This window comes from Heptranchias perlo, unplaced genomic scaffold, assembly GCF_035084215.1.
Source record: "Heptranchias perlo isolate sHepPer1 unplaced genomic scaffold, sHepPer1.hap1 HAP1_SCAFFOLD_59, whole genome shotgun sequence".
In the NCBI taxonomy this organism is placed as follows: domain Eukaryota; kingdom Metazoa; phylum Chordata; class Chondrichthyes; order Hexanchiformes; family Hexanchidae; genus Heptranchias; species Heptranchias perlo.
In genome coordinates this window covers 5,898,596-5,926,366 of record NW_027139612.1, presented here as the reverse complement: position 1 = coordinate 5,926,366, position 27,771 = coordinate 5,898,596, and the positions used below count along the sequence as shown (strand labels likewise).

Below are 27,771 nucleotides of genomic sequence, written 5' to 3'. Positions count from 1 at the left end.
AATGAGTCAGTCTCGGTCATGCACACGTGACCCCACGAGTCCGGGAGTGTCAAAAGGCGCACAGTGAATATTGACCAAAGAGAGCAATCTTGGCTGCTTCCCTTCGATCGTTCAGCAAGTACAGCGGAGGACTGCAATACAATTAACAGAGAAAAGTCATCCTTAGGTTTCTGGTTGGAACTAGCGAACGTGCTTTTGGAGTAAGCAGAAATTAGCTCAAGGCCGTTTTCTTTACTTTACAGACAGCCAAAAGCTGAACATGTTGGCGCTGAGGCACAGGAGACCTCCTTTCCTTTCTTAAACCTGAAAGCTTTTTGTGTCTGCCCGAAAACGGCTGTTTTGCTCTAGCATTTGCCTCTGCTCACCAGCAGGGAGTGCCTTTAGTAACAAAACGTGAAACCGCACTCACTTTCAGGCAAATCAGCCTTCGATCGGTCAGTCAGACAGACAGACAGACAGAGCTCTCGCTGTTTCCTCAAGCTCGGGCTGCTGTTCTTTTCCGATGACCTCGTCTGCCTTCCGCAGGCTCGGGCTCTTCTCGGCATCATTCACGATTACTGTGCCTTCCCGTTCTGCGGTTGCTCACTTGCGAATACTCGATACCGCGGATTGGAACAAAGTATTGAAAAAATTCAGGGAGGTGGCAATTCGTGGCGTTGTTTGGAGGCGAGTGTTAAGCGACTATTGTGAAGGGCAAGTAGACTTGCTAAGTAGGGGAATTAGCTCAAATGGTAGAGCGCTCGCTTTGCATGCGAAAAATAGCGAAATCGATGCCCGCATGCTCCACTCACTTTTTTACCTTGGGGAATTGTCCCGAAACAAAAATGGTGTCAGTTTTCAGCAAATCCAGAACGCACGTCAATCCTCCGCTTCGATAAATCGAGATCAATGAGCAGCAAATCTTTAGGTGTGCTGCAGTCAGCAAAAGGTTTTGATTTTGGTGTTTAGCAAAGATGGAAAGATGAAGTGAGACATGGAAAAAAGCTTCACAGGTCCTGATATCTTTTCTGTGGATTGAACTCAGGATTTACAAAGTTAATAAAACTAATGCACTCCTTGCTGTGTGAAAAGCGCACGAACGGTGGAGACTGCCAGGCAGCATTACCAATAAGGTAAGTTTGCAAGCTATCTATAGTCATAAAGTAATGGACAGTTGGCAAAAACAATCCAGTCAGGTAGGAGTTGTCCAGACAATCTTCTGATTTGTCATTAGACACGAAATCCACTGCTCCACTGGTCTCGGGTGTGCAGAGAAAGTAGCAGCTCATACTGCCACAGCGCTGCGGTCTGAGCAGGAAATGAGTCAGTCTCGGTCATGCACACGTGACTCCACGAGTCCGGGAGTGTCAAAAGGCGCACAGTGAATATTGACCAAAGAGAGCAATCTTGGCTGCTTCCCTTCGATCGTTCAGCTAGTACAGCGGAGGACTGCAATACAATTAACAGAGAAAAGTCATCCTTAGGTTTCTGGTTGGAACTAGCGAACGTGCTTTTGGAGTAAGCAGAAATTTGCTCAAGGCCGTTTTCTTTACTTTACAGACAGACAAATGCTTAACATGTTGGCGCTGAGGCACAGGAGACCTCCTTTCCTTTCTGAAACCTGAAATCTTTTTGTCTCTGCCCGAAACCGGCTTTTTTGCTCGAGCACTTGCCTCTGCTCACCAGCAGGGCGTACCTTTGAATAACAACACGTCAAACCGCACTCACTTTCAGGCAAATCAGCCTTCCATCAGTCAGTCAGACCGACAGACAGACAGAGCTCTCGCTATTTCCTCAAGCTCGGGCTGCTGTTCTTTTCCGATGACCTCGTCTGCCTTCCGCAGGCTCGGGCTCTTCTCGGCATCATTCACGATTACTGTGTCTTCCCGTTCTGCGGTTGCTCACTTGCGAATACTCGATACCGCGGATTGGAACAAAGCATTGAAAAAATTCAGGGAGGTGGCAATTCGTGGCGCTGTTTGGAGGCGAGTGTGAAGCGACTATTGTGAAGGGCAATTGATCTCGCTAAGCAGCTGAATTAGCTCAAATGGTAGAGCGCTCGCTTAGCATGCGAGAAGTAGCGGGATCGATGCCCGCATTTTCCACTCACTTTTTTACCTTGGGGAATTGTCCCGCAACAAAAATGGTGTCAGTTTTCAGCAAATCCAGAACCCACGTCAATCCTCAGCTTCGATGAAGAGAGGGCAAGGAGCAGTAAATCTTTTGGTGTGCTGCAGTAAGCAAAAGTTTTTGATTTTAGTGTTTAGCAAAGATGGAAAGATGAAGTGAGACATGGAAAAAAGCATCACAGGCCCTGATATCTTTTCTGTGGATTGAACTGAGGATTTACAAAGTTAATAAAACTAATATACTCCCTGCTGTGTGAAAAGCGCACGAACGGTGGAAACTGCCAGGCAGCACTGCCAATTAGGTTAGTTTGCAAGCTATCTAAAGTCATAAAGTGATGGACAGTTGTCAAAAACAATCCAGTCAGCTAGGAATTGTCCAGACAATCTTCTGATTTGTCATTAGACACGATATCCACTGCTGCACGGTGTGCAGAGAAAGTAGCAGCTCACACTGCCACAGCGTTGCGGTCTGAGCAGGAAATGAGTCAGTCTCGGTCATGCACACGTGACTCCACGAGTCCGGGAGTGTCAAAAGGCGCACAGTGAATATTTACCAAAGAGAGCAATCCTGCTGCTTCCCTTCGTACAGCGGACGACTGCAATACAATTATCAGATAAAAGTCATCCTTCGGTTTTTGGTTCGAACTAGCGAACGTGCTTTTGGAGTAAGCAGAAATTAGCTCAAGGCCGTTTTCTTTACTTTACAGACAGCCAAAAGCTTAACATGTTGGCGCTGAGGCACAGGAGAACTCCTTTCCTTTCTTAAACCTGAAAGCTTTTTGTGTCTGCCCGAAAACGGCTGTTTTGCTCGAGCACTTGCCTCTGCTCACCAGCAGGGCGTACCTTTGAATAACAACACGTCAAACCGCACTCACTTTCAGGCAAATCAGCCTTCCATCAGTCAGACAGACCGACAGACAGACAGAGCTCTCGCTGTTTCCTCAAGCTCGGGCTGCTGTTCTTTTCCGATGACCTCGTCTGCGTTCCGCAGGCTCGGGCTCTTCTCGGCATCATTCACGATTACTGTGCCTTCCCGTTCTGCGGTTGCTCACTTGCGAATACTCGATACCGCGGATTGGAACAAAGTATTGAAAAAATTCAGGGAGGTGGCAATTCGTGGCGCTGTTTGGAGGCGAGTGTGAAGCGACTATTGTGAAGGGCAAGTGGACTCGCAAAGTAGGGGAATTAGCTCAAATGGTAGAGCGCTCGCTTTGCATGCGAGAAGTAGCGGGATCGATGCCCGCATTCTCCACTCACTTTTTTACCTTGGGGAATTGTCCCGAAACAAAAATGGTGTCAGTTTTCAGCAAATCCAGAACCCACGTCAATCCTCAGCTTCGATAAATCGAGATCAATGAGCAGCAAATCTTTAGGTGTGCTGCAGTCAGCAAAAGTTTTTGATTTTGGTGTTTAGCAAAGATGGAAAGATGAAGTGTAACATGGAAAAAAGCTTCACAGGTCCTGATATCTTTTCTGTGGATTGAACTCAGGATTTACAAAGTTAATAAAACTAATGCACTCCCTGCTGTGTTAAGAACACGCTTACTGTTAAGACTGCCAGGCAGCATTGCCAATTAGGTTAGTTTGCAAGCTATTGAAAGTCATAAATAATGGACAGTTTGCAAAAACAATCCAGTCAGGTTGGAGTTGACCAGATAATCATCTGATTTGTCGTTCGACACGATATCCACTGCTCCACTGGCCCAGTGTATGCAGAGAAAGTAACAGCTCACACTCCCACAGTGCTGCGGTATGAGCAGGATACGAGTCAGTCTCGGTCATGCACATGTGACTCCACGAGTCCGGGATTTTCATAAGGCGCACAGTGAACATTTACCAAAGAGAGCGATCTTTGCTGCTTCCCTTCGATCGGTCAATTGGTATAGCGGAGGACTGTCATACAATTAACAGATAAAAGTCATCCTTAGGTTTCTGGTTGGAACTAGCGAACGTGCTTTTGGAGTAAGCAGAAATTAGCTCAAGGTCGTTTTCTTTACTTTACAGACAGCCTACAGCTTAACATGTTGGCGCTGAGACACAGGAGACCTCCTTTTCTTTCTTCAACCATGAAGCTTTTTGAGTCTGCCCGAAAACGGCTGTTTTGCTCGAGCATTTGCCTCTGCTCACCAGCAGGGAGTGCCTTTGAGTGACCACACGTCAAACCGCACCCACTTTCAAGCAAATGAGCCTTCCATCAGTCAGTCAGACAGACAGAGCTCTCGCTGTTTCCTCAAGCTCGGGCGGCTGTTCTTTTAATAAGGACATATGAACATAAGAAATAGGAGCAGGAGTAGGCCAATCGGCCCCTCGAGCCTGCTCCGCCATTCAATAAGATCATGGCTGATCTGATCCTATCCTCAAATATAAATTCATGTAGAATTTCCTGCCCGCACCCCGTAACCCCTAATTCCCTTTACTTCTCGGAAACTGTCTGTTTCTGTTTTAAATTTATTTAATGATGTAGCTTCCACAGCTTCCTGGGGCAGCAAATTTCACAGACCTACTTCATTCTGAGTAAAGAAGTTTCGCCTCATCTCAGTCTTGAAAGAGCAGCCCCTTATTCAAAGATTATGCCCCCTAGTTCTCGATTCATCCATCCTCGGGAACATCCTTACCGCATCCACCCGATCAACCCCCTTCACAATCTTATATGTTTCAACAAGATCGCCTCTCATTCTTCTGAACTCCAATGAGTAGGGTCCCAATCTACTCAATCTCTCCTCATATGTCCGCCCCCTGATCCCCGGGATTAACCGAGTGAACCTTCTTTGTACTGCCTCAAGAGCAAGTATGTCTTTTCTTAAGTATGTAGACCAAAACTGTATGCAGTATTCCAGGTGCGGTCTCACCAATACCTTATATAATTGCAGCAATACCTCCCTGTTTTTATATTCTATCCCCCCAGCAATAAAAGCCAACATTCCGTTGGCTTTCTTGTTCACCTGCTGCACCTGCATGCTAACTTTTTGATTTTCTTGCACTAGGACCCACAGATCCCTTTGTACTGCAGTACGTTCAGGTTTCTCGCCATTAAGATAATAACTTGCTCTCTGATTTTTCCTGCCAAAGTGCATAACCTCACATTTTCCAATATTGTATTGCATCTGCCAAATCTCCGCCCACTCACCCAGCCAGTCTATATCCCCTTGTCGGTTTTTTGGTCTCTCCTTCTCCTTAACCATTACGGACAAATAATCAAATGCTAATCCCGTTTTTTCAGAAGTTCACGTTTTGGTGTTTAATTCCCTCACTGCACCGCTGTCTTTGCGTTAAACACCAGTTAGTCCCAGTCTCACTCAGTTTGTATCTTTAACTATCGTGCAACAGTAATTTAACAGGAACAGTAAATGCACCCCCTCCGTCCCTCTCACCACAACAAGCTCCACCTTGCCCCTCACCCTTCCTGATGCCAATTTTGCTTCAGGTTCAATGCGGCTATTTTGATTAAACTTCATGGCCGCCATTTTTTTCAAGATGACCACCTTGTCCCTCAGTCAGATGGCCACCCTACCCGTCAGCAAGATGGCTGCCTCACTGGTGGCCATTTCGTTTCAGGTTCATGGCAGCCATTTTGTTTAATATTCAGGGCAGCCATTTTGTTTAATCTTCAGTGCGGCCTTTGGTTTAACATGATCACCTTGACCCCAATAAGATGGCCATCTTGCCCCCAAGTATGATATCCAGCTTGCACCTCAGTAAGATGGCTGCCGTCGAGGCGGCTATTTTGATCCCTGTCCCAGACTTTGAAGTTGTTGTTCCTAGTATCATAGTGGGTACAGCACAAGAGGAGGCCATTCGGCCCACCGTGCCTGCTCTGGCTCTTTGAAAGGTCGATCCCATTTCCCTCTCAGATCTTCCCCCTCCCCCAATCCTTATCTGGGCCATGTAGTAGTCGTAATGTGTAAATATATAAATATATATATATATATATATATATATACACACAAGTTGTTGTTGTAGTAGTTGCTGTAATGTATAACGTTACAAGTTGTTATGTCCATAAAGATTGCATCTCATTCTTTACATTTATCTCCTTTATAAACTGGGCTTTGTTTCTGTGTAAATGAATGCTGCTGAGAGATTGTCCCTGTAACTGAGTGAGGGATCTTGCTGTCTATTTGTTTTTTTCAAGTTCTTTGCTTTGGCTCTTTTAAATGACATGAATTTATTTGAACTCTTTGGCTAATTGGAAAAAGCCACAAACTGAACGTTGACCACAAACGACAGGCTTTTTATCCACTGCTAATTAAAACAAGAGAAAAGAGCAAAGGGAAAGTTCGTTCACCTTTTTGTCCCCTGTTCCAGGAACAGAAGAGAAAACGAACTCGGGGCAGTTTGGGCCCTGCTGCAAATATTGACCAGGACAGAGAGTCAGACCGACACCTTTTAGGGGGAATGAGTGAGTGGCAAAGCAGGAGAGAAAACCCTGAAAACTTGTATTAGAGAAAGAGTGAAACAACATGCGCTCTTCAGTCTGTCCCGAGTCTCTCTCTCTCTCTCTCCCAACTTCCCTCTCTTCTCTTTAGATTCTCTGCTTTGTAACTGGGGATTATATCAATGGTGCTTGCTGAGAGATTGCCCGTGGAACGGAATGAATGTGAGTGAGTGTGAGTGTGAGGGAGCTCTGGGCTCTTGCTGTGCCTTTTTAATCCCTTGCTTTGTTTTTAACAAATTCCTTATTTCTCTCTCTCTCTCTCTCCAGTGGAGTATTTTTTATGGAAATGCCGTAACATGAAGATGTGGAAAGATAAATTTTGGGAGGAGGAGGAACCCTTGGAAAAGAAGCTTTCTCTCCAGAGAGGACTGAACAAGGCCTTCACCACAGATTGCATCCAATGGGGCTCACGTGAGTTGTGTCTGGGTTATTGTGGGATCACTGGGAGCACTGTGGGGTCATTGGCTCACTGTGCAATCTCTTTGGGACATTGAGAGCTCAATTGATCACTGTGATCACTGGGCCACTGTCGGATCATTGATTCACTGTGGGATCACTGGGTCATTGTGGGATCACTGGGGGACACTATGGGTTCACAGTTGGATCACTTGGTCACTGTGGGATCACTGTGTCATTGTGGAATCACTGTGGGACACCGTGGGATCACTGGGACACAGTGGGATCACTGATCATTGTGGGAGACTGTGGGATCAATGGGACATTGTGGGATCACTGGGATATTTTGGGATCACTGTGAAATTGTTTGATCACTGGGTCACTGCGGGATCTCTGTGGGGCAGATGTGCGGATGCAAACACGTGTGCCCATAGATGTGCGGGCGCAAACTCGTGTGCGGGCAGATGTACGGACACAAACACGTGTGCCCGCAGATGTGCGGACGCAAACATGTGTGCCTGCAGATGTGCGGACGCATACACGTGTGCGTGCAGATGTGCGGACGCAAAATCGTGTTTCCGCATATGTGCAGACGCAAATACGTGTGCCAGCAGATGTGCGGACGCAAACACATGTGCCTGCAGATGTGCGGACGTCAGCTCGTGTGCCTGCAGATGTGCGAACGCAAACATGTGTGCCCGCAGATTTGCGGACGCAAACACGTGTGCCCGCAGATGTGCGGACGCAATCATGTGTGCCCGTAGATATGCGGATGCAAACACGTGTGCGTACAGATGTGCGGACGCAAACACGCGTGCGTGCAGATGTGCGGACGCAACCTCGTGTGCATGCAGATGTGCGGACGCAAACACGTGTGTGTGCAGATGTGCAGACACAAACACGTGTTCCTGCAGATGTGCGGACGCAAACACTTGTGCGTGCAGATGAGCAGACGGATACACGTGTGCCTGCAGATGTGCGGACGCAAACATGCGTGCCCGCAGATGTGCGGACGCAAACACGTTTGCCCGCAGATGTGCGGACGCTAAAACGTGTGCCCGCAGATGTGCGGACGCAAACACGTGTCCCCGCAGACGTGCAGACGCTACCACGTGTGCACGCAGATCTGCGGACGCAAACACGTTTGCCCGCAGATGTGCGGACACTAACACATGTGCCCGCAGATGTGCGGACGCAAACACGTGTCCCCGCAGACGTGCAGACGCTAACATGTGTGCACGCAGATGTGCGGACGCAAACACGTGTCCCCGCAGATGTGAGGATGCAAACACATGTGCGTGCAGATGTGCGGACGCAAACACGTGTGCCTGCAGATGTGCGGACGCAAACACGTGTGCCCGCAGATGTGCGGGCGGAAACTCGTGTGCCCGCAGATGTATGGACGCAAACACTTGTGCCCGCAGATGTGCGGACGCAAACACGTGTGCCTGCAGATGTGCGGTCGCAAACACGTGTGCCCGCAGATGTGCGGACGGAATCACGTGTGCTTGCAGATGTGCGGGCGCAAACACGTGTGCCTGCAGATGTGCAGACGCAAACACGTGTGCTCGCAGATGTGCGGACGCAAATACGTGTGCCCGCAGATGTGCGGACGCAAACATGTGTGCCTGCAGATGTGCAGACGCAAACACGTGTGCCCGCAGATGTGCGGACGCAAACATGTGTGCCTGCAGATGTGCGGTCGCAAACACGTGTGCCCGCAGATGTGCGGACGTAATCACGTGTGCTTGCAGATGTGCGGGCGCAAACACGTGTGCCTGCAGATGTGCAGACGCAAACACGTGTGCTCGCAGATGTGCGGACGCAAATACGTGTGCCCGCAGATGTGCGGACGCAAACATGTGTGCCTGCAGATGTGCAGACGCAAACACGTGTGCCCGCAGATGTGCGGACGCAAATAGGTGTGCCCGCAGATGTGTGAACGCAAACTCGTGTGCCCGCAGATGTGCGGACGCAATCTGGTGTGCCCGCAGATGTGTGAACGCAAACAAGTGTGCCCGCAGATGTGCGGACGCAAACACATGTGCCAGCAGATTTGCGGACGCAAACAATTGTGCCCTCAGATGTGCGGACGCAAACACGTGTGCACGCAGATGTGCGGACGCAAACACGTGTGCCCGCAGATGTGCGGACGCAAACACGTGTGCACGCAGATGTGCGGACGCAAACACTTCTGTCCGCAGATGTGCGGATGCTAACACGTGTGTCCGCAGATGTGCGGACGCAAACACGTGTGCCCTCAGATGTGCGGACGCAATCACTTGTGCCCGTAGATGTGCAGACGGAAACACCTGTGTCAGCAGATGTGCGGACGCAAGCACGTGTGCGTGCAGAACTGCGGATGCAAACACATGTGCCTGCAGATGTGCGGACGCAAACACGTGTGCCCGCAGGTGTGCGGACGCAAACACGTGTGCCAGAAGATGTGAGGACGCAAACACGTGTGCGTGCAGATCTGCGGACGCAAACACGTGTGCCTGCAGATGTGCGGACGCAAACACGTGTGCCCGCAGTTGTGCCGACGCAAACACGTGTGCCCGCAGATGTGCGGACGCAAACACGTGTGCCCGCAGATGTGAGGACGCAAACACGTGTGCCTGCAGATGTGCACACGCAAACACGTGTGCCCGCAGATGTGCGGACGCAAATAGGTGTTCCCGCAGATGTGTGATCGCAAACAAGTGTGCCCGCAGATTTGCGGACGCAAACACATGTGCCAGCAGATGTGCGGACGTAAACACGTGTGCCTGCAGATGTGCGGACGCAAACACTTGTGCGTGCAGATGTGCGGACGGATACACATGTGTGCACGCAGATGTGCGGACGCAAACACGTGTCCCCGCAGATGTGCAGACGCTAACACGTGTACGAGCAGATGAGTGGACGCAATCAAGTGTGCTTGCAGATGTGCGGACGCAAACACGCGTGCTTGCAGATGTGCGGACGCAAACAGGTGTGCATGCAGATGTGCGGACGCAAACATGTGTGCGTGCAGATGTGCAGACACAAACACGTGTTCCTGTAGATGTGCGGACGCTAACACGTGTGCCCGCAGATGTGCGGACGCAAACACGTGTGCCCGTAGATGTGCGGATGCAAACACATGTGCGTGCAGATGTCCGGATGCAAACACGTGTGCCTGCAGATGTGCGGACGCAAACACGTGTGCTCGCAGATGTGCGGACGCAAACACGTGTGTCAGCTGATGTGCGGGCGCAAACTAGTGTGCCCCCAGATGTACGGACGCGAACACGTGTGCCCGCAGATGTGCGGACGCAAACATGTGTGCCGGAGGATGTGCGGACGCAAACACGTGTGCCCGCAGATGTGCGGACGCTAACACGTGTGCCCGCAGATGTGCGGACGCAAACACGTTTGCCCGCAAATGTGCGGACGCAAACATGTGAACCCGCAGATATGCGGATGCAAACATGTGCGCCTGCAGATGTGCGGACGCAAACACGTGTGCGTTCAGATGTGTGGATGCAAACACGTGTGCCTGCAGATGTGCGGACGCAAACACTAGTGCCCGCAGATGTGCGGACGCAAACACGTGTGCCAGCAGATGTGCGGAAGCAAACACGTGGGCCCACAGATGTGCGGACGCAAACATGTGTGTCCGCAGATGTGCGGACGCAAACACGTAAAGCCCGCAGATGTGCGGACGCAATCACCTGTACTCGCAGATGTGCGGACGAAAACACGTGTGTCTGCAGATGTGCAGATGCAAACACCTGTGTGTGCAGGTCTTCGGACGCAAACACGTGTGCCTGCAGATATACGGACGCAAGCATGTGTGTGTGCAGATCTGCGGACGCAAACAAGTGTGAGTGCAGATGTGCGGACGCAAACACGTGTGCCCGCAGATGAGCGGACGCAATCACGTCTGCCCGCAGATGTGCGGACGCAAAAACGTGTGCCCGCAGAAGTGAGGACGCAAACACATGTGCGTGCAGATCTGCGGACGCAAAAACGTGTGCCTGCAGACGTGCGGACGCAAACACGTGTGCCCGCAGATGTGAGGCCGCAAACACGTGTACCCGCAGATGTGCGGACGCCAGCAAGTGTGCAATCAGATGTGCGGACGCAAACACATGTGCCCGCAGATGTGCGGACGAAAACAGGTGTGCCCGCAGATGTGCGGGCGCAAACACCTGTGCGTTCAGATGTGCGGATGCAAACACATGTGCCCGCAGATGTGTGGACGCAAACACGTGTGCCAGAAGATGTGCGGACGCATACACGTGGGACCGCAGATTTGAGGACGCAAGCACGTGTGCGTGCAAATCTGCGGACGCAAACACGTGTGACTGCAGATGTGCGAACACGTGTGCCTGCAGATGTGCGGACGCAAACACGTGTGCCCGCAGATGTGCGGCCGCAAACACGTGTGCCCCCAGATGTGCGGACGCAAACACGTGTGCCCGCAGATGTGCCGACGCAAACACGGGTGCCCGCAGATGTGCGGACGCAAACATGTGTACCCGCAGATGTGCGGACGCAAACACGTGTGCACGCAGATGTGCGGACGCAAACACGTGTACAATCAGATGTGCGGACGCAAACAGATGTGCACGCAGATGTGCGGACGTAAACAGTTTTGCCCGCAGATGTGCGGACGCAAACGCCTGTGCGTTCACATGTGCGGATGCAAACACGTGTGCCCGCAGATGTGCGGACGCAAACACGTGTGCCCGCAGATGTGCGGAAGCAAACACGTGTGCCAGCAGATGTGCGGACGCATACACGCGGGCCTGCAGATGTGCGGATGCAAGCACGTGTGCGTGCAGATCTGCGGACGCAAACACGTGTGACTGCAGATGTGCGAACACGTGTGCCTGCAGATGTGCGGACGCAAACACGTGTGCCCGCAGATGTGAGGACGCTAACACGTGTGCGTGCAGATCTGCGGACGCAAAGACGTGCGACTGCGGACGTGCGGACGCAAACACGTGTGCCCGCAGATGTGCGGACGCATACACGTGTGCCCGCAGATGTGCGGACGCAAACACGTGTGCCCGCAGATGTGCGGACGCAAACACGTGTGCCCGCAGATGTGAGGACGCAAACACGTGTGCGTGCAGATCTGCGGACGCAAAAACGTGTGCCTGCAGACGTGTGGACGCAAACACGTGTGCCCACAGATGTGCGGCCGCAAACACGTGTGCCCGCAGATGTGCGGAGGCAAACACGTGTGCCCGCAGATGTGCGGACGCAAACATGTGTACCCGCAGATGTGCGGACGCAATCTCGTGTGCCCGCAGATGTGCGGATGCAAGCACGTGTGCAATCAGATGTGCGGACGCAAACACATGTGCCCGCAGATGTGCGGACGAAAACAGTTGTGCCCGCAGATGTGCGGGCGCAAACACCTGTGCGTTCAGATGTGCGGCTGCAAACACATGTGCCCGCAGACGTGAGGACGCAAACACGTGTGCCCGCAGATGTATGGACGCAAACACGTGTGCCAGAAGACATGCGGACGCATACACGTGGGCCCGCAGATGTGAGGACGCAAGCACGTGTGCGTGCAGATCTGCGGACGCAAACACGTGTGACTGCAGATGTGCGAACACGTGTGCCTGCAGATGTGCGGACGCAAACACGTGAGCCCGCAGATGTGCGGCCGCAAACACGTGTGCCCCCAGATGTGCGGACGTTAGCATGTGTACCCGCTGATGTGCGGACGCAAACACGTGTGCTAGCAGATGTGCGGACGCAAACACGTGTGCCCGCAGTTGTGCCGACGCAAACACGTGTGCCCCCAGATGTGCGGACGCATACACGTTGGCCCGCAGATATACGGACTCAAGCATGTGTGCGTGCAGATCTGCGGACGCAAACACGTGTGACTGCAGATGTGCGAACACGTGTGCCCGCAGATGTGAGGACGCAAACACGAGTGCGTGCAGATCTGCGGACGCAAAAACGTGCGCCTGCGGACTTCCGGACGCAAACACGTGTGCCTGCAGATGTGCGGACGCATACACGTGTGCCCGCAGATGTGCGGACGCAAACACGTGTGCCCGCAGATGTGCCGACGCAAACACGGGTGCCCGCAGATGCGCGGACGAAAACAGGTGTGCCCGCAGATGTGCGGACGCAAACACTTGTGCACGCAGATGTGCGGACGCAAACACATGTGCCCGCAGATGTGCGGACGAAAACAGGTGTGCCCGCAAATCTGCGGACGCAAACACGTGGGCCCGCAGATGTGCGGACGCAAGCACGTGTGCGTGCAGATCTGTGGACTCAAACACGTGTGACTGCAGATGTGCGAACACGTGTGCCTGCAGATGTGCGGAAGCAAACATGTGTGCCCGCAGATGTGAGGACGCAAACACGTGTGCGTGCAGATCTGCGGAAGCAAACACATGTGCCCGCAGATGTGCAGACGAAAACAGGTGTGCCCGCAGATGTGCGGGCGCAAACACCTGTGCGTTCAGATGTGCGGATGCAAACACATGTGCCCGCAGACGTGAGGACGCAAACACGTGTGCCCGCAGATGTGTGGACGCATACACGTGGGCCCGCAGATGTGAGGACGCAAGCAAGTGTGCGTGCAGATCTGCGGACGCAAACACGTGTGACTGCAGATGTGCGAACACGTGTGCCTGCAGATGTGCGGACGCAAACACGTGAGCCCGCAGATGTGCGGCCGCAAACACGTGTGCCCCCAGATGTGCGGACGTTAGCATGTGTACCCGCTGATGTGCGGACGCAAACACGTGTGCTAGCAGATGTGCGGACGCAAACACGTGTGCCCGCAGTTGTGCCGACGCAAACACGTGTGCCCCCAGATGTGCGGACGCATACACGTTGGCCCGCAGATATACGGACTCAAGCATGTGTGCGTGCAGATCTGCGGACGCAAACACGTGTGACTGCAGATGTGCGAACACGTGTGCCCGCAGATGTGAGGACGCAAACACGAGTGCGTGCAGATCTGCGGACGCAAAAACGTGCGCCTGCGGACTTCCGGACGCAAACACGTGTGCCTGCAGATGTGCGGACGCATACACGTGTGCCCGCAGATGTGCGGACGCAAACACGTGTGCCCGCAGATGTGCCGACGCAAACACGGGTGCCCGCAGATGCGCGGACGAAAACAGGTGTGCCCGCAGATGTGCGGACGCAAACACTTGTGCACGCAGATGTGCGGACGCAAACACATGTGCCCGCAGATGTGCGGACGAAAACAGGTGTGCCCGCAAATCTGCGGACGCAAACACGTGGGCCCGCAGATGTGCGGACGCAAGCACGTGTGCGTGCAGATCTGTGGACTCAAACACGTGTGACTGCAGATGTGCGAACACGTGTGCCTGCAGATGTGCGGAAGCAAACATGTGTGCCCGCAGATGTGAGGACGCAAACACGTGTGCGTGCAGATCTGCGGAAGCAAACACATGTGCCCGCAGATGTGCAGACGAAAACAGGTGTGCCCGCAGATGTGCGGGCGCAAACACCTGTGCGTTCAGATGTGCGGATGCAAACACATGTGCCCGCAGACGTGAGGACGCAAACACGTGTGCCCGCAGATGTGTGGACGCATACACGTGGGCCCGCAGATGTGAGGACGCAAGCAAGTGTGCGTGCAGATCTGCGGACGCAAACACGTGTGACTGCAGATGTGCGAACACGTGTGCCTGCAGATGTGCGGACGCAAACACGTGAGCCCGCAGATGTGCGGCCGCAAACACGTGTGCCCCCAGATGTGCGGACGTTAGCATGTGTACCCGCTGATGTGCGGACGCAAACACGTGTGCTAGCAGATGTGCGGACGCAAACACGTGTGCCCGCAGTTGTGCCGACGCAAACACGTGTCCCCCCAGATGTGCGGACCCATACACGTTGGCCCGCAGATATACGGACGCAAGCATGTGTGCGTGCAGATCTGCGGACGCAAACACGTGTGACTGCAGATGTGCGAACATGTGTGCCCGCAGATGTGAGGACGCAAACACGAGTGCGTGCAGATCTGCGGACGCAAAAACGTGTGCCTGCGGACTTCCGGACGCAAACACGTGTGCCTGCAGATGTGCGGACGCATACACGTGTGCCCGCAGATGTGCGGACGCAAACACGTGTGCCCGCAGATGTGCCGACGCACACACGGGTGCCCGCAGATGTGCGGACGAAAACAGGTGTGTCCGCAGATGTGCGGACGAAAACAGGTGTGCCCGCAAATCTGCAGACGCAAACACGTGGGCCCGCAGATGTGCGGACGCAAGCACGTGTGCGTGCAGATCTGTGGACTCAAACACGTGTGACTGCAGATGTGCGAACACGTGTGCCTGCAGATGTGCGGAAGCAAACATGTGTGCCCGCAGATGTGAGGACGCAAACACGTGTGCGTGCAGATCTGCGGAAGCAAACACGTGCGCCTGCGGACTTGCCGACGCAAACACGTGTGCCCGCAGATGTGCGGACGCATACACGTGTGCCCGCAGATGTGCGGACGCAAACACGTGTGCCCGCAGTTGTGCCGACGCAAACACGTGTGCCCGCAGATGTGCGGACGCAAACACGTGTGAATGCAGATGTGCGGACGCACCACGTGTGCCCGCAGATGTGCGGACGCAAACACGTGTGCCCGCAGATGTGAGGACGCAAACACGTGTGCCAGCAGATGTGCGGACGCAAACACATGTGCCCGCAAATGTGCGGACGCAAACACGTGTGCTAGCAGATGTGCGGACGCAAACACGTGTGCCCGCAGATGTGCGGACGCAAACACGTGTGCTCGCAGATGTGTTGACGCAAACACATGTACCAGCAGATGTGCGGACACAAACACGTGTGCCCGCAGATGTGCGGACGCAAACACGTGTGAATGCAGATGTGCGGACGCAGCACGTGTGCCCGCAGATGTGCGGACGCAAACACATGTACCAGCAGATGTGCGGACACAAACACATGTGCCCGCAGATGTGCAGACGCAAACACGTGAGCCCGCAGATGTGCGGACGCAAATAGGTGTGCCCGCAGATTTGTGAACGCAAACACGTGTGCCCGCAGATGTGCGGATGCAAACTGGTGTTCCCGCAGATGTGTGATCGCAAACAAGTGTGCCCGCAGATTTGCGGAAGCAGACACATGTGCCAGCAGATGTACGGACGTAAAAAATTGTGCCCGCAGACGTGCGGACGCAAACACGTGTGCACGCAGATGTGCGGACGCAAACACGTGTGCCTGCAGATGTGCGGAAGCAAACACTTGTGCGTGCAGATGTGCGGACGGATACACGTGTGCCTGCAGATGCGCGGTCGCAAACACGTGTGCCTGCAGATGTGCGGACGCAAGCACGTGCGCCCGCAGATGTGCGGACGCAAACACGCGTGCCCGCAGATGTGCGGACGCAAACACGCGTGCCCGCAGATGTGAGGACGCAAACACGTGTGCCCGCAGAAGTGCGGACGCAAACACGTGTGCCTGCAGATGTGCAGACGCTAACACGTGTGCGAGCAGATGTGCGGACCCAATCAAGTGTGCTTGCAGATGTGCGGACGCAAACACGCGTGCTTGCAGATGTGCGGACGCAAACAGGTGTGCATGCAGATGTGCGGACGCAAACATGTGTGCGTGCAGATGTGCAGACACAAGCACGTGTTCCTGCAGATGTGCGGACGCAAACACTTGTTTGTGCAGATGTGCGGACTGATACACGTGTGCCTGCAGATGTGCGGACGCAAACACGTGTACCCGCAGATGTGCAGACGCAAACACGTTTGCCCGCAGATGTGCGGACGCTAACACGTGTGCCCGCAGATGTGCGGACGCAAACACGTGTGCCCGTAGATGTGCGGAAGCAAACATATGTGCGTGCATATGTCCGGATGCAAACACGTGTGCCTGCAGATGTGCGGACGCAAACACGTGGGCTCGCAGTTGTGCGGACGCAAACACGTGTGCCCGCTGATGTGCGGTCGCAAACACATGTGCCTGCAGATGTGCGGACGCAAACACGTGTGCTCGCAGATGTCCGGACGCAATCACTTCTGTCCGCAGATGTGCGAACGCTAACACGTGTGTCCGCAGATGTGCGGACGCAAATACGTGTGCCCGCAGATGTGCAGACGCAATCACTTGTGCCCGTAGATGTGCAGAGGGAAACCCCTGTATCTGCAGATTTGCGGACGCAAGCACGTGTGCGTGCAGAACTGCGGATGCAAACACATGTGCCTGCAGATGTGCGGACGCAAACACATGTACCAGCAGATGTGCGGACACAAACACATGTGCCCGCAGATGTGCAGACGCAAACACGTGAGCCCGCAGATGTGCGGACGCAAATAGGTGTGCCCGCAGATTTGTGAACGCAAACACGTGTGCCCGCAGATGTGCGGATGCAAACTGGTGTTCCCGCAGATGTGTGATCGCAAACAAGTGTGCCCGCAGATTTGCGGACGCAAACACATGTGCCAGCAGATGTGCGGACGTAAACAATTGTGCCCGCAGACGTGCGGACGCAAACACGTGTGCACGCAGATGTGCGGACGCAAACACGTGTGCCTGCAGATGTGTGGACGCAAACACTTGTGCGTGCAGATGTGCGGACGGATACACGTGGGCCCGCAGATGTGCGGACGCAAGCACGTGTGCGTGCAGATCTGTGGACTCAAACACGTGTGACTGCAGATGTGCGAACACGTGTGCCTGCAGATGTGCGGAAGCAAATATGTGTGCCCGCAGATGTGAGGACGCAAACACGTGTGCGTGCAGATCTGCGGAAGCAAACACGTGTGCCTGCGGACTTGCCGAGGCAAACACGTGTGCCCGCAGATGTGCGGACGCATACACGAGTGCCCGCAGATGTGCAGACGCAATCACTTGTGCCCGTAGATGTGCAGAGGGAAACCCCTGTGTCTGCAGATTTGCGGACGCAAGCACGTGTGCGTGCAGAACTGCGGATGCAAACACATGTGCCTGCAGATGTGCGGACGCAAACACATGTACCAGCAGATGTGCGGACACAAACACATGTGCCCGCAGATGTGCAGACGCAAACACGTGAGCCCGCAGATGTGCGGACGCAAATAGCTGTGCCCGCAGATTTGTGAACGCAAACACGTGTGCCCGCAGATGTGCGGATGCAAACTGGTGTTCCCGCAGATGTGTGATCGCAAACAAGTGTGCCCGCAGATTTGCAGACGCAAACACATGTGCCAGCAGATGTGCGGACGTAAACAATTGTGCCCGCAGACGTGCGGACGCAAACACGTGTGCACGCAGATGTGCGGACGCAAACACGTGTGCCTGCAGATGTGCGGACGCAAACACTTGTGCGTGCAGATGTGCGGACGGATACACGTGGGCCCGCAGATGTGCGGACGCAAGCACGTGTGCGTGCAGATCTGTGGACTCAAACACGTGTGACTGCAGATGTGCGAACACGTGTGCCTGCAGATGTGCGGAAGCAAACATGTGTGCCCGCAGATGTGAGGACGCAAACACGTGTGCGTGCAGATCTGCGGAAGCAAACACGTCCGCCTGCGGACTTGCCGACGCAAACACGTGTGCCCGCAGATGTGCGGACGCATACACGTGTGCCCGCAGATGTGCGGACGCAAACACGTGTGAATGCAGATGTGCGGACGCACCACGTGTGCCCGCAGATGTGCGGACGCAAACACGTGTGCCCGAAGATGTGAGGACGCAAACACGTCTGCCAGCAGATGTGCGGACGCAAACACATGTGCCCGCAAATGTGCGGACGCAAACACGTGTGCTAGCAGATGTGCGGACGCAAACACGTGTGCCCGCAGATGTGCGGACGCAAACACGTGTGCTCGCAGATGTGTTGACACAAACACGTGTGCCCGCAGATGTGCGGACACAAACACGTGTGAATGCAGATGTGCGGACGCAGCACGTGTGCCCGCAGATGTGCGGACGCATACACATGTACCAGCAGATGTGCGGACACAAACACATGTGCCCGCAGATGTGCGGACGCAAATAGGTGTGCCCGCAGATTTGTGAACGCAAACACGTGTGCCCGCAGATGTGCGGATGCAAACTGGTGTTCCCGCAGATGTGTGATCGCAAACAAGTGTGCCCGCAGATTTGCAGACGCAGACACATGTGCCAGCAGATGTGCGGACGTAAACAATTGTGCCCGCAGACGTGCGGACGCAAACACGTGTGCACGCAGATGTGCGGACGCAAACACGTGTGCCTGCAGATGTGCGGACGCAAACACTTGTGCGTGCAGATGTGCGGACGGATACACGTGTGCCTGCAGATGCGCGGTCGCAAACACGTGTGCCTGCAGATGTGCGGACGCAAACACGCGTGCCCGCAGATGTGCGGACGCAAACACGCGTGCCCGCAGATGTGAGGACGCAAACACGCGTGCCCGCAGAAGTGCGGACGCAAACACGTGTGCCTGCAGATGTGCAGACCCTAACACATGTGCGAGCAGATGTGCGGACCCAATCAAGTGTGCTTGCAGATGTGCGGACGCAAACACGCGTGCTTGCAGATGTGCGGACGCAAACAGGTGTGCATGCAGATGTGCGGACGCAAACATGTGTGCGTGCAGATGTGCAGACACAAGCACGTGTTCCTGCAGATGTGCGGACGCAAACACTTGTTTGAGCAGATGTGCGGACTGATACACGTGTGCCTGCAGATGTGCGGACGCAAACACGTGTGCCCGCAGATGTGCAGACGCAAACACGTTTGCCCGCAGATGTGCGGACGCTAACACGTGTGCCCGCAGATGTGCGGACGCAAACACGTGTGCCCGTAGATGTGCGGAAGCAAACATATGTGCGTGCATATGTCCGGATGCAAACACGTGTGCCTGCAGATGTGCGGACGCAAACACGTGGGCTCGCAGTTGTGCGGACGCAATCACGTGTGCCCGCTGATGTGCGGGCGCAAACTCGTGTGCCCCAAGATGTGCGGATGCAAACACATGTGCGTGCAGATGTGCGGTCGCAAACACATGTGCCTGCAGATGTGCGGACGCAAACACGTGTGCTCGCAGATGTCCGGACGCAATCACTTCTGTCCGCATATGTGCGAACGCTAACATGTGTGTCCGCAGATGTGCGGACGCAAACACGTGTGTCCGCAGATGTGCAGACGCAATCACTTGTGCCCGTAGATGTGCAGAGGGAAACCCATGTGTCTGCAGATTTGCGGACGCAAGCACGTGTGCGTGCAGAACTGCGGATGCAAACACATGTGCCTGCAGATGTGCGGACGCAAACACATGTACCAGCAGATGTGCGGACACAAACACATGTGCCCGCAGATGTGCAGACGCAAACACGTGAGCCCGCAGATGTGCGGACGCAAATAGGTGTGCCCGCAGATTTGTGAACGCAAACACGTGTGCCCGCAGATGTGCGGATGCAAACTGGTGTTCCCGCAGATGTGTGATCGCAAACAAGTGTGCCCGCAGATTTGCGGACGCAAACACATGTGCCAGCAGATGTGCGGACGTAAACAATTGTGCCCGCAGACGTGCGGACGCAAACACGTGTGCACGCAGATGTGCGGACGCAAACACGTGTGCCTGCAGATGTGTGGACGCAAACACTTGTGCGTGCAGATGTGCGGACGGATACACGTGGGCCCGCAGATGTGCGGACGCAAGCACGTGTGCGTGCAGATCTGTGGACTCAAACACGTGTGACTGCAGATGTGCGAACACGTGTGCCTGCAGATGTGCGGAAGCAAATATGTGTGCCCGCAGATGTGAGGACGCAAACATGTGTGCGTGCAGATCTGCGGAAGCAAACACGTGCGCCTGCGGACTTGACGACGCAAACACGTGTGCCCGCAGATGTGCGGACGCATACACGTGTGCCCGCAGATGTGCAGACGCAATCACTTGTGCCCGTAGATGTGCAGAGGGAAACCCCTGTGTCTGCAGATTTGCGGACGCAAGCACGTGTGCGTGCAGAACTGCGGATGCAAACACATGTGCCTGCAGATGTGCGGACGCAAACACATGTACCAGCAGATGTGCGGACACAAACACATGTGCCCGCAGATGTGCAGACGCAAACACGTGAGCCCGCAGATGTGCGGACGCAAATAGCTGTGCCCGCAGATTTGTGAACGCAAACACGTGTGCCCGCAGATGTGCGGATGCAAACTGGTGTTCCGGCAGATGTGTGATCGCAAACAAGTGTGCCCGCAGATTTGTGGACGCAAACACATGTGCCAGCAGATGTGCGGACGTAAACAATTGTGCCCGCAGACGTGCGGACGCAAACACGTGTGCACGCAGATGTGCGGACGCAAACACGTGTGCCTGCAGATGTGCGGACGCAAACACTTGTGCGTGCAGATGTGCGGACGGATACACGTGGGCCAGCAGATGTGCGGACGCAAGCACGTGTGCGTGCAGATCTGTGGACTCAAACACGTGTGACTGCAGACGTGCGAACACGTGTGCCTGCAGATGTGCGGAAGCAAACATGTGTGCCCGCAGATGTGAGGACGCAAACACGTGTGCGTGCAGATCTGCGGAAGCAAACACGTGCGCCTGCGGACTTGCCGACGCAAACACGTGTGCCCGCAGATGTGCGGACGCATACACGTGTGCCCGCAGATGTGCGGACGCAAACACGTGTGCCCGCAGTTGTGCCGACGCAAACACGTGTGCCCGCAGATGTGCGGACGCAAACACGTGTGCCCGCAGATGTGCGGACGCAAACACGTGTGCTCGCAGATGTGTTGACACAAACACGTGTGCCCGCAGATGTGCGGACACAAACACGTGTGAATGCAGATGTGCGGACGCAGCACGTGTGCCCGCAGATGTGCGGACGCAAACACATGTACCAGCAGATGTGCGGACACAAACACATGTGCCCGCAGATGTGCGGACGCAAATAGGTGTGCCCGCAGATTTGTGAACGCAAACACGTGTGCCCGCAGATGTGCGGATGCAAGCTGGTGTTCCCGCAGATGTGTGATCGCAAACAAGTGTGCCCGCAGATTTGCGGACGCAGACACATGTGCCAGCAGATGTGCGGACGTAAACAATTGTGCCCGCAGACGTGCGGACGCAAACACGTGTGCACGCAGATGTGCTGACGCAAACACGTGTGCCTGCAGATGTGCGGACGCAAACACTTGTGCGTGCAGATGTGCGGACGGATACACGTGTGCCTGCAGATGCGCGGTCGCAAACACGTGTGCCTGCAGATGTGCGGACGCAAACACGCGTGCCCGCAGATGTGCGGACGCAAACACGCGTGCCCGCAGATGTGAGGACGCAAACACGCGTGCCCGCAGAAGTGCGGACGCAAACACGTGTGCGAGCAGATGTGCGGACCCAATCAAGTGTGCTTGCAGATGTGCGGACGCAAACACGCGTGCTTGCAGATGTGCGGACGCAAACAGGTGTGCATGCAGATGTGCGGACGCAAACATGTGTGCGTGCAGATGTGCAGACACAAGCACGTGTTCCTGCAGATGTGCGGACGCAAACACTTGTTTGTGCAGATGTGCGGACTGATACACGTGTGCCCGCAAATGTGCGGACGCAATCACTTGTGCCCGCAGATATGCAGACGGAAACCCGTGTGTCTGCAGATGTGCGGACGCAAGCACGTGTGCGTGCAGAACTGCGGATGCAAACACATGTGCCTGCAGATGTGCGGACGCAAACACGTGTGCCCGCAGGTGTGCAGACGCAAGCACGTCTGCCCGAAGATGTAAGGACGCAAACACGTGTGCGTGCAGATCTGCTGACGCAAACACGTGTGCCTGCAGATGTGCGGACGCAAGAACGTGTGAGTGCAGATGTGCGGACGTAAACACGTATGCCTGCAGATGTTCAGACGCAAACACGTGTGCTCGCAGATGTACGGACGCAAACACGTGTGACTGCAGATGTGCGGACACAAACACGTGTGCCCGCAGATGTGCGGACGTAAACACGTGTGCACGCAGATGTGCGGACGCAAACTCGTGTGCACGCAGATGTGCGGACGCAATCACTTCTGTCCGCAGATTTGCGAACGCTGACACGTGTGTCCGCAGATGTGCGGACGCAAACACGTGTGCCCGCAGATGTGCAGACGGAATCACTTGTGCCCGTAGATGTGCAGACGGAAACCCCTGTGTCTGCAGATTTGCGGACGCAAGCACGTGAGCGTGCAGAACTGCGGATGCAAACACATGTGCCTGCAGATGTGCGGACGCAAACACATGTACCAGCAGATGTGCGGACACAAACACATGTGCCCGCAGATGTGCAGACGCAAACACGTGAGCCCGCAGATGTGCGGACGCAAATAGGTGTGACCGCAGATTTGTGAACGAAAACACGTGTGCCCGCAGATGTGCGGATGCAAACTGGTGTTCCCGCAGATGTGTGATCGCAAACACATGTGCCAGCAGATGTGCGGACGTAAACAATTGTGCCCGCAGACGTGCGGACGCAAACACGTGTGCACGCAGATGTGCGGACGCAAACACGTGTGCCTGCAGATGTGCGGACGCAAACACTTGTGCGTGCAGATGTGCGGACGGATACACGTGTGCCTGCAGATGCGCGGTCGCAAACACGTGTGCCTGCAGATGTGCGGACGCAAGCACGTGTGCCCGCAGATGTGCGGACGCAAACACGCGTGCCCGCAAATGTGCGGACGCAAACACGCGTGCCCGCAGATGTGAGGACGCAAACACGTGTGCCCGCAGAAGTGCAGACGCAAACACGTGTGCCTGCAGATGTGCAGAGGCTAACACGTGTGCGAGCAGATGTGCGGACGCAATCAAGTGTGCATGCAGATGTGCGGACGCAAACACGCGTGCTTGCAGATGTGCGGACGCAAACAGGTGTACATGCAGATGTGCGGACGCAAACATGTGTGCGTGCAGATGTGCAGACACAAACACGTGTTCCTGCAGATGTGCGGACGCAAACACTTGTGCGTGCAGATGTGCGGATGGATACACGTGTGCCTGCAGATGTTCGGACGCAAACACGTGTGCCCGCAGATGTGCAGACGCAAACACGTTTGCCCGCAGATGTGCGGACGCTAACACGTGTGCCCGCAGATGTGCGGACGCAAACACGTGTGCCCGTAGATGTGCGGATGCAAACATATGTGCGTGCATATGTCCGGATGCAAACACGTGTGCCTGCAGATGTGCGGACGCAAACACGTGTGCTCGCAGATGTGCGGACGCAAACTCGTGTGCCCGAAGATGTGCGGATGCAAACACATGTGCGTGCAGATATGCGGTCGCAAACACATGTGCCTGCAGATGTGCGGACGCAAACACGTGTGCTCGCAGATGTCCGGACGCAAACACGTGTGCCCGCAGATGTGCGGGCGCAAACTCGTGTGCCCGCAGGTGTGCGGACGCAAGCACGTGTGCCCGAAGATGTAAGGACGCAAACACGTGTGTGTGCAGATGTGCGGACGTAAACACGTGTGCCTGCAGATGTTCAGACGCAAACACGTGTGCTCGCAGATGTACGGACGCAAACACGTGTGACTGCAGATGTGCGGACGCAAACACGTGTGCCCGCAGATGTGCGGACGTAAACACGTGTGCACGCAGATGTGCGGACGCAAACACGTGTGCACGCAGATGTGCGGACGCAATCACTTCTGTCCGCAGATGTGCGAACGCTAACACGTGTGTCCGCAGATGTGCGGACGCAAACACGTGTGCCCGCAGATGTGCGGACGCAATCACTTGTGCACGTAGATGTGCAGACGGAAACCCCTGTGTCTGCAGATTTGCGGACGCAAGCACGTGTGCGTGCAGAACTGCGGATGCAAACACATGTGCCTGCAGATGTGCGGACGCAAACACGTGTGCCCGCAGGTGTGCGGACGCAAACACGTGTGCCAGAAGATGTGAGGACGCAAACACGTGTGCGTGCAGATGTGCGGACGCAAACATGTGTGCCTGCAGATGTGCAGACGCAACCACGTGTGCTCGCAGATGTACGGACGCAAACACGTGCGACCGCAGATGTGCAGACGCAAACACGTGTGCCCACAGTTGTGCGGAAGCAAACACGTGTGCCAGCAGATGTGCGGAGGCAAAAACGTGTGCCTGCAGATGTGCGGACGCATACACGTGTGCCCGCAGATGTGCGGACGCAAACACGTGTGCCCGCAGATGTGCGGTCGCAAACACGTGTGCCCGCAGATGTGCGGATGCAAACATGTGAACCCGCAGATGTGCGGACGCAAACATGTGTGCCCGCAGATGTGCGGACTCAAACACGTGTGCGTTCAGATGTGTGCATGCAAACACGTGTGCCCGCAGATGTGCGGACGCAAACACTAGTGCCCGCAGATGTGCGGACGTAAACACTAATGCCCGCAGATGTGCGGACAAATACTCGTGTGCCAGCAGATGTGCGGACGCAAACAGGTGGGCCCGCAGATGTGCGGACGCAAACACGAGTGACCGCAGATGTGCGGACGCAAACACGTGTGCCCGCAGATGTGCGGACGCAAACACGTGTCCGTGCAGGTCTGCGGACGCAAAAACGTGTGCCTGCAGATATACGGATGCAAGCAGGTGTGCGTGCAGATCTGCGGACGCAAACAAGTGTGAGTGCAGATGTGCGGACGCAAACACGTGTGTACAGATGTGCGGATGCCAACAAGTGTGCCCGCAGATGTGCGGACGCAAACACGTGTGCCTGCAGATGTGCGGACGCAATCACGTCTGCCCACAGATGTGCTGACGGAAACACGTGTGCCCGCAGATGTGCGGACGCAAACACGTGTGCCCGCAGATGTGCGAACGGAAACACGTGTGCAATCAGATGTGCGGACGCAAACACAATTGCCCACAGATGTGCGGACGCAAACATGTGTGCCCGCAGATGTGCGGATGCAAACACGTGTGCCCGCAGATGCGCGGACGCAAACACGTGTGCCCGCAGATGTGCGGACGCAAACACGTGTGCCGCAGATGTGCGGACGCAAACACGTGTGCCAGCAGATGTGCGGATGCAAACACGTGTGCCCGCAGATGTGCAGACGGAATCACTTGTGCCCGTAGATGTGCAGACGGAAACCCCTGTGTCTGCAGATTTGCGGACGCAAGCACGTGAGCGTGCAGAACTGCGGATGCAAACACATGTGCCTGCAGATGTGCGGACGCAAACACATGTAGCAGCAGATGTGCGGACACAAACACATGTGCCCGCAGATGTGCAGACGCAAACACGTGAGCCCGCAGATGTGCGGACGCAAATAGGTGTGACCGCAGATTTGTGAACGAAAACACGTGTGCCCGCAGATGTGCGGATGCAAACTGGTGTTCCCGCAGATGTGTGATCGCAAACACATGTGCCAGCAGATGTGCGGACGTAAACAATTGTGCCCGCAGACGTGCGGACGCAAACACGTGTGCACGCAGATGTGCGGACGCAAACACGTGTGCCTGCAGATGTGCGGACGCAAACACTTGTGCGTGCAGATGTGCGGACGGATACACGTGTGCCTGCAGATGCGCGGTCGCAAACACGTGTGCCTGCAGATGTGCGGACGCAAGCACGTGTGCCCGCAGATGTGCGGACGCAAACACGCGTGCCCGCAGATGTGCGGACGCAAACACGCGTGCCCGCAGATGTGAGGACGCAAACACGTGTGCCCGCAGAAGTGCAGACGCAAACACGTGTGCCTGCAGATGTGCAGAGGCTAACACGTGTGCGAGCAGATGTGCGGACGCAATCAAGTGTGCATGCAGATGTGCGGACGCAAACACGCGTGCTTGCAGATGTGCGGACGCAAACAGGTGTACATGCAGATGTGCGGACGCAAACATGTGTGCGTGCAGATGTGCAGACACAAACACGTGTTCCTGCAGATGTGCGGACGCAAACACTTGTGCGTGCAGATGTGCGGATGGATACACGTGTGCCTGCAGATGTTCGGACGCAAACACGTGTGCCCGCAGATGTGCAGACGCAAACACGTTTGCCCGCAGATGTGCAGACGCTAACACGTGTGCCCGCAGATGTGCGGACGCAAACACGTGTGCCCGTAGATGTGCGGATGCAAACATATGTGCGTGCATATGTCCGGATGCAAACACGTGTGCCTGCAGATGTGCGGACGCAAACACGTGTGCTCGCAGATGTGCGGACGCAAACTCGTGTGCCCGAAGATGTGCGGATGCAAACACATGTGCGTGCAGATATGCGGTCGCAAACACATGTGCCTGCAGATGTGCGGACGCAAACACGTGTGCTCGCAGATGTCCGGACGCAAACACGTGTGCCCGCAGATGTGCGGGCGCAAACTCGTGTGCCCGCAGGTGTGCGGACGCAAGCACGTGTGCCCGAAGATGTAAGGACGCAAACACGTGTGTGTGCAGATGTGCGGACGTAAACACGTGTGCCTGCAGATGTTCAGACGCAAACACGTGTGCTCGCAGATGTACGGACGCAAACACGTGTGACTGCAGATGTGCGGACGCAAACACGTGTGCCCGCAGATGTGCGGACGTAAACACGTGTGCACGCAGATGTGCGGACGCAAACACGTGTGCACGCAGATGTGCGGACGCAATCACTTCTGTCCGCAGATGTGCGAACGCTAACACGTGTGTCCGCAGATGTGCGGACGCAAACACGTGTGCCCGCAGATGTGCGGACGCAATCACTTGTGCCGCAGATGTGCGGACGCAAACACGTGTGCCAGCAGATGTGCGGATGCATACACGTGGGCCCGCAGATGTGCGGACGCAATCACTTGTGCACGTAGATGTGCAGACGGAAACCCCTGTGTCTGCAGATTTGCGGACGCAAGCACGTGTGCGTGCAGAACTGCGGATGCAAACACATGTGCCTGCAGATGT

General features: G+C 55.1%; 4 protein-coding genes across 4 annotated transcripts; all 4 read left to right on the top strand.

Annotated features, from left to right (window-relative positions):
• Positions 1-15,978: 15,978 nt before the first annotated feature.
• Positions 15,979-16,344, top strand: LOC137316351 (keratin-associated protein 4-11-like). The gene has a single exon (XM_067980418.1). It carries the CDS (start codon positions 15,979-15,981, stop codon positions 16,342-16,344), a length of 366 nt encoding a protein of 121 aa, XP_067836519.1.
• Positions 16,345-17,058: 714 nt separating this feature from the next.
• Positions 17,059-17,802, top strand: LOC137316350 (keratin-associated protein 4-2-like). The gene is made up of 3 exons (XM_067980416.1): positions 17,059-17,226; positions 17,299-17,586; positions 17,683-17,802. Exons 1-3 carry the CDS (start codon positions 17,059-17,061, stop codon positions 17,800-17,802), a joined length of 576 nt encoding a protein of 191 aa, XP_067836517.1.
• LOC137316349 (keratin-associated protein 4-4-like) lies at positions 17,803-18,336 on the top strand. The gene is made up of 2 exons (XM_067980415.1): positions 17,803-17,970; positions 18,043-18,336. Exons 1-2 carry the CDS (start codon positions 17,803-17,805, stop codon positions 18,334-18,336), a joined length of 462 nt encoding a protein of 153 aa, XP_067836516.1.
• Positions 18,337-26,208: 7,872 nt separating this feature from the next.
• LOC137316348 (keratin-associated protein 4-11-like) lies at positions 26,209-26,913 on the top strand. The gene is made up of 2 exons (XM_067980414.1): positions 26,209-26,346; positions 26,629-26,913. Exons 1-2 carry the CDS (start codon positions 26,209-26,211, stop codon positions 26,911-26,913), a joined length of 423 nt encoding a protein of 140 aa, XP_067836515.1.
• The last annotated feature ends 858 nt before the right edge of the window (positions 26,914-27,771 follow it).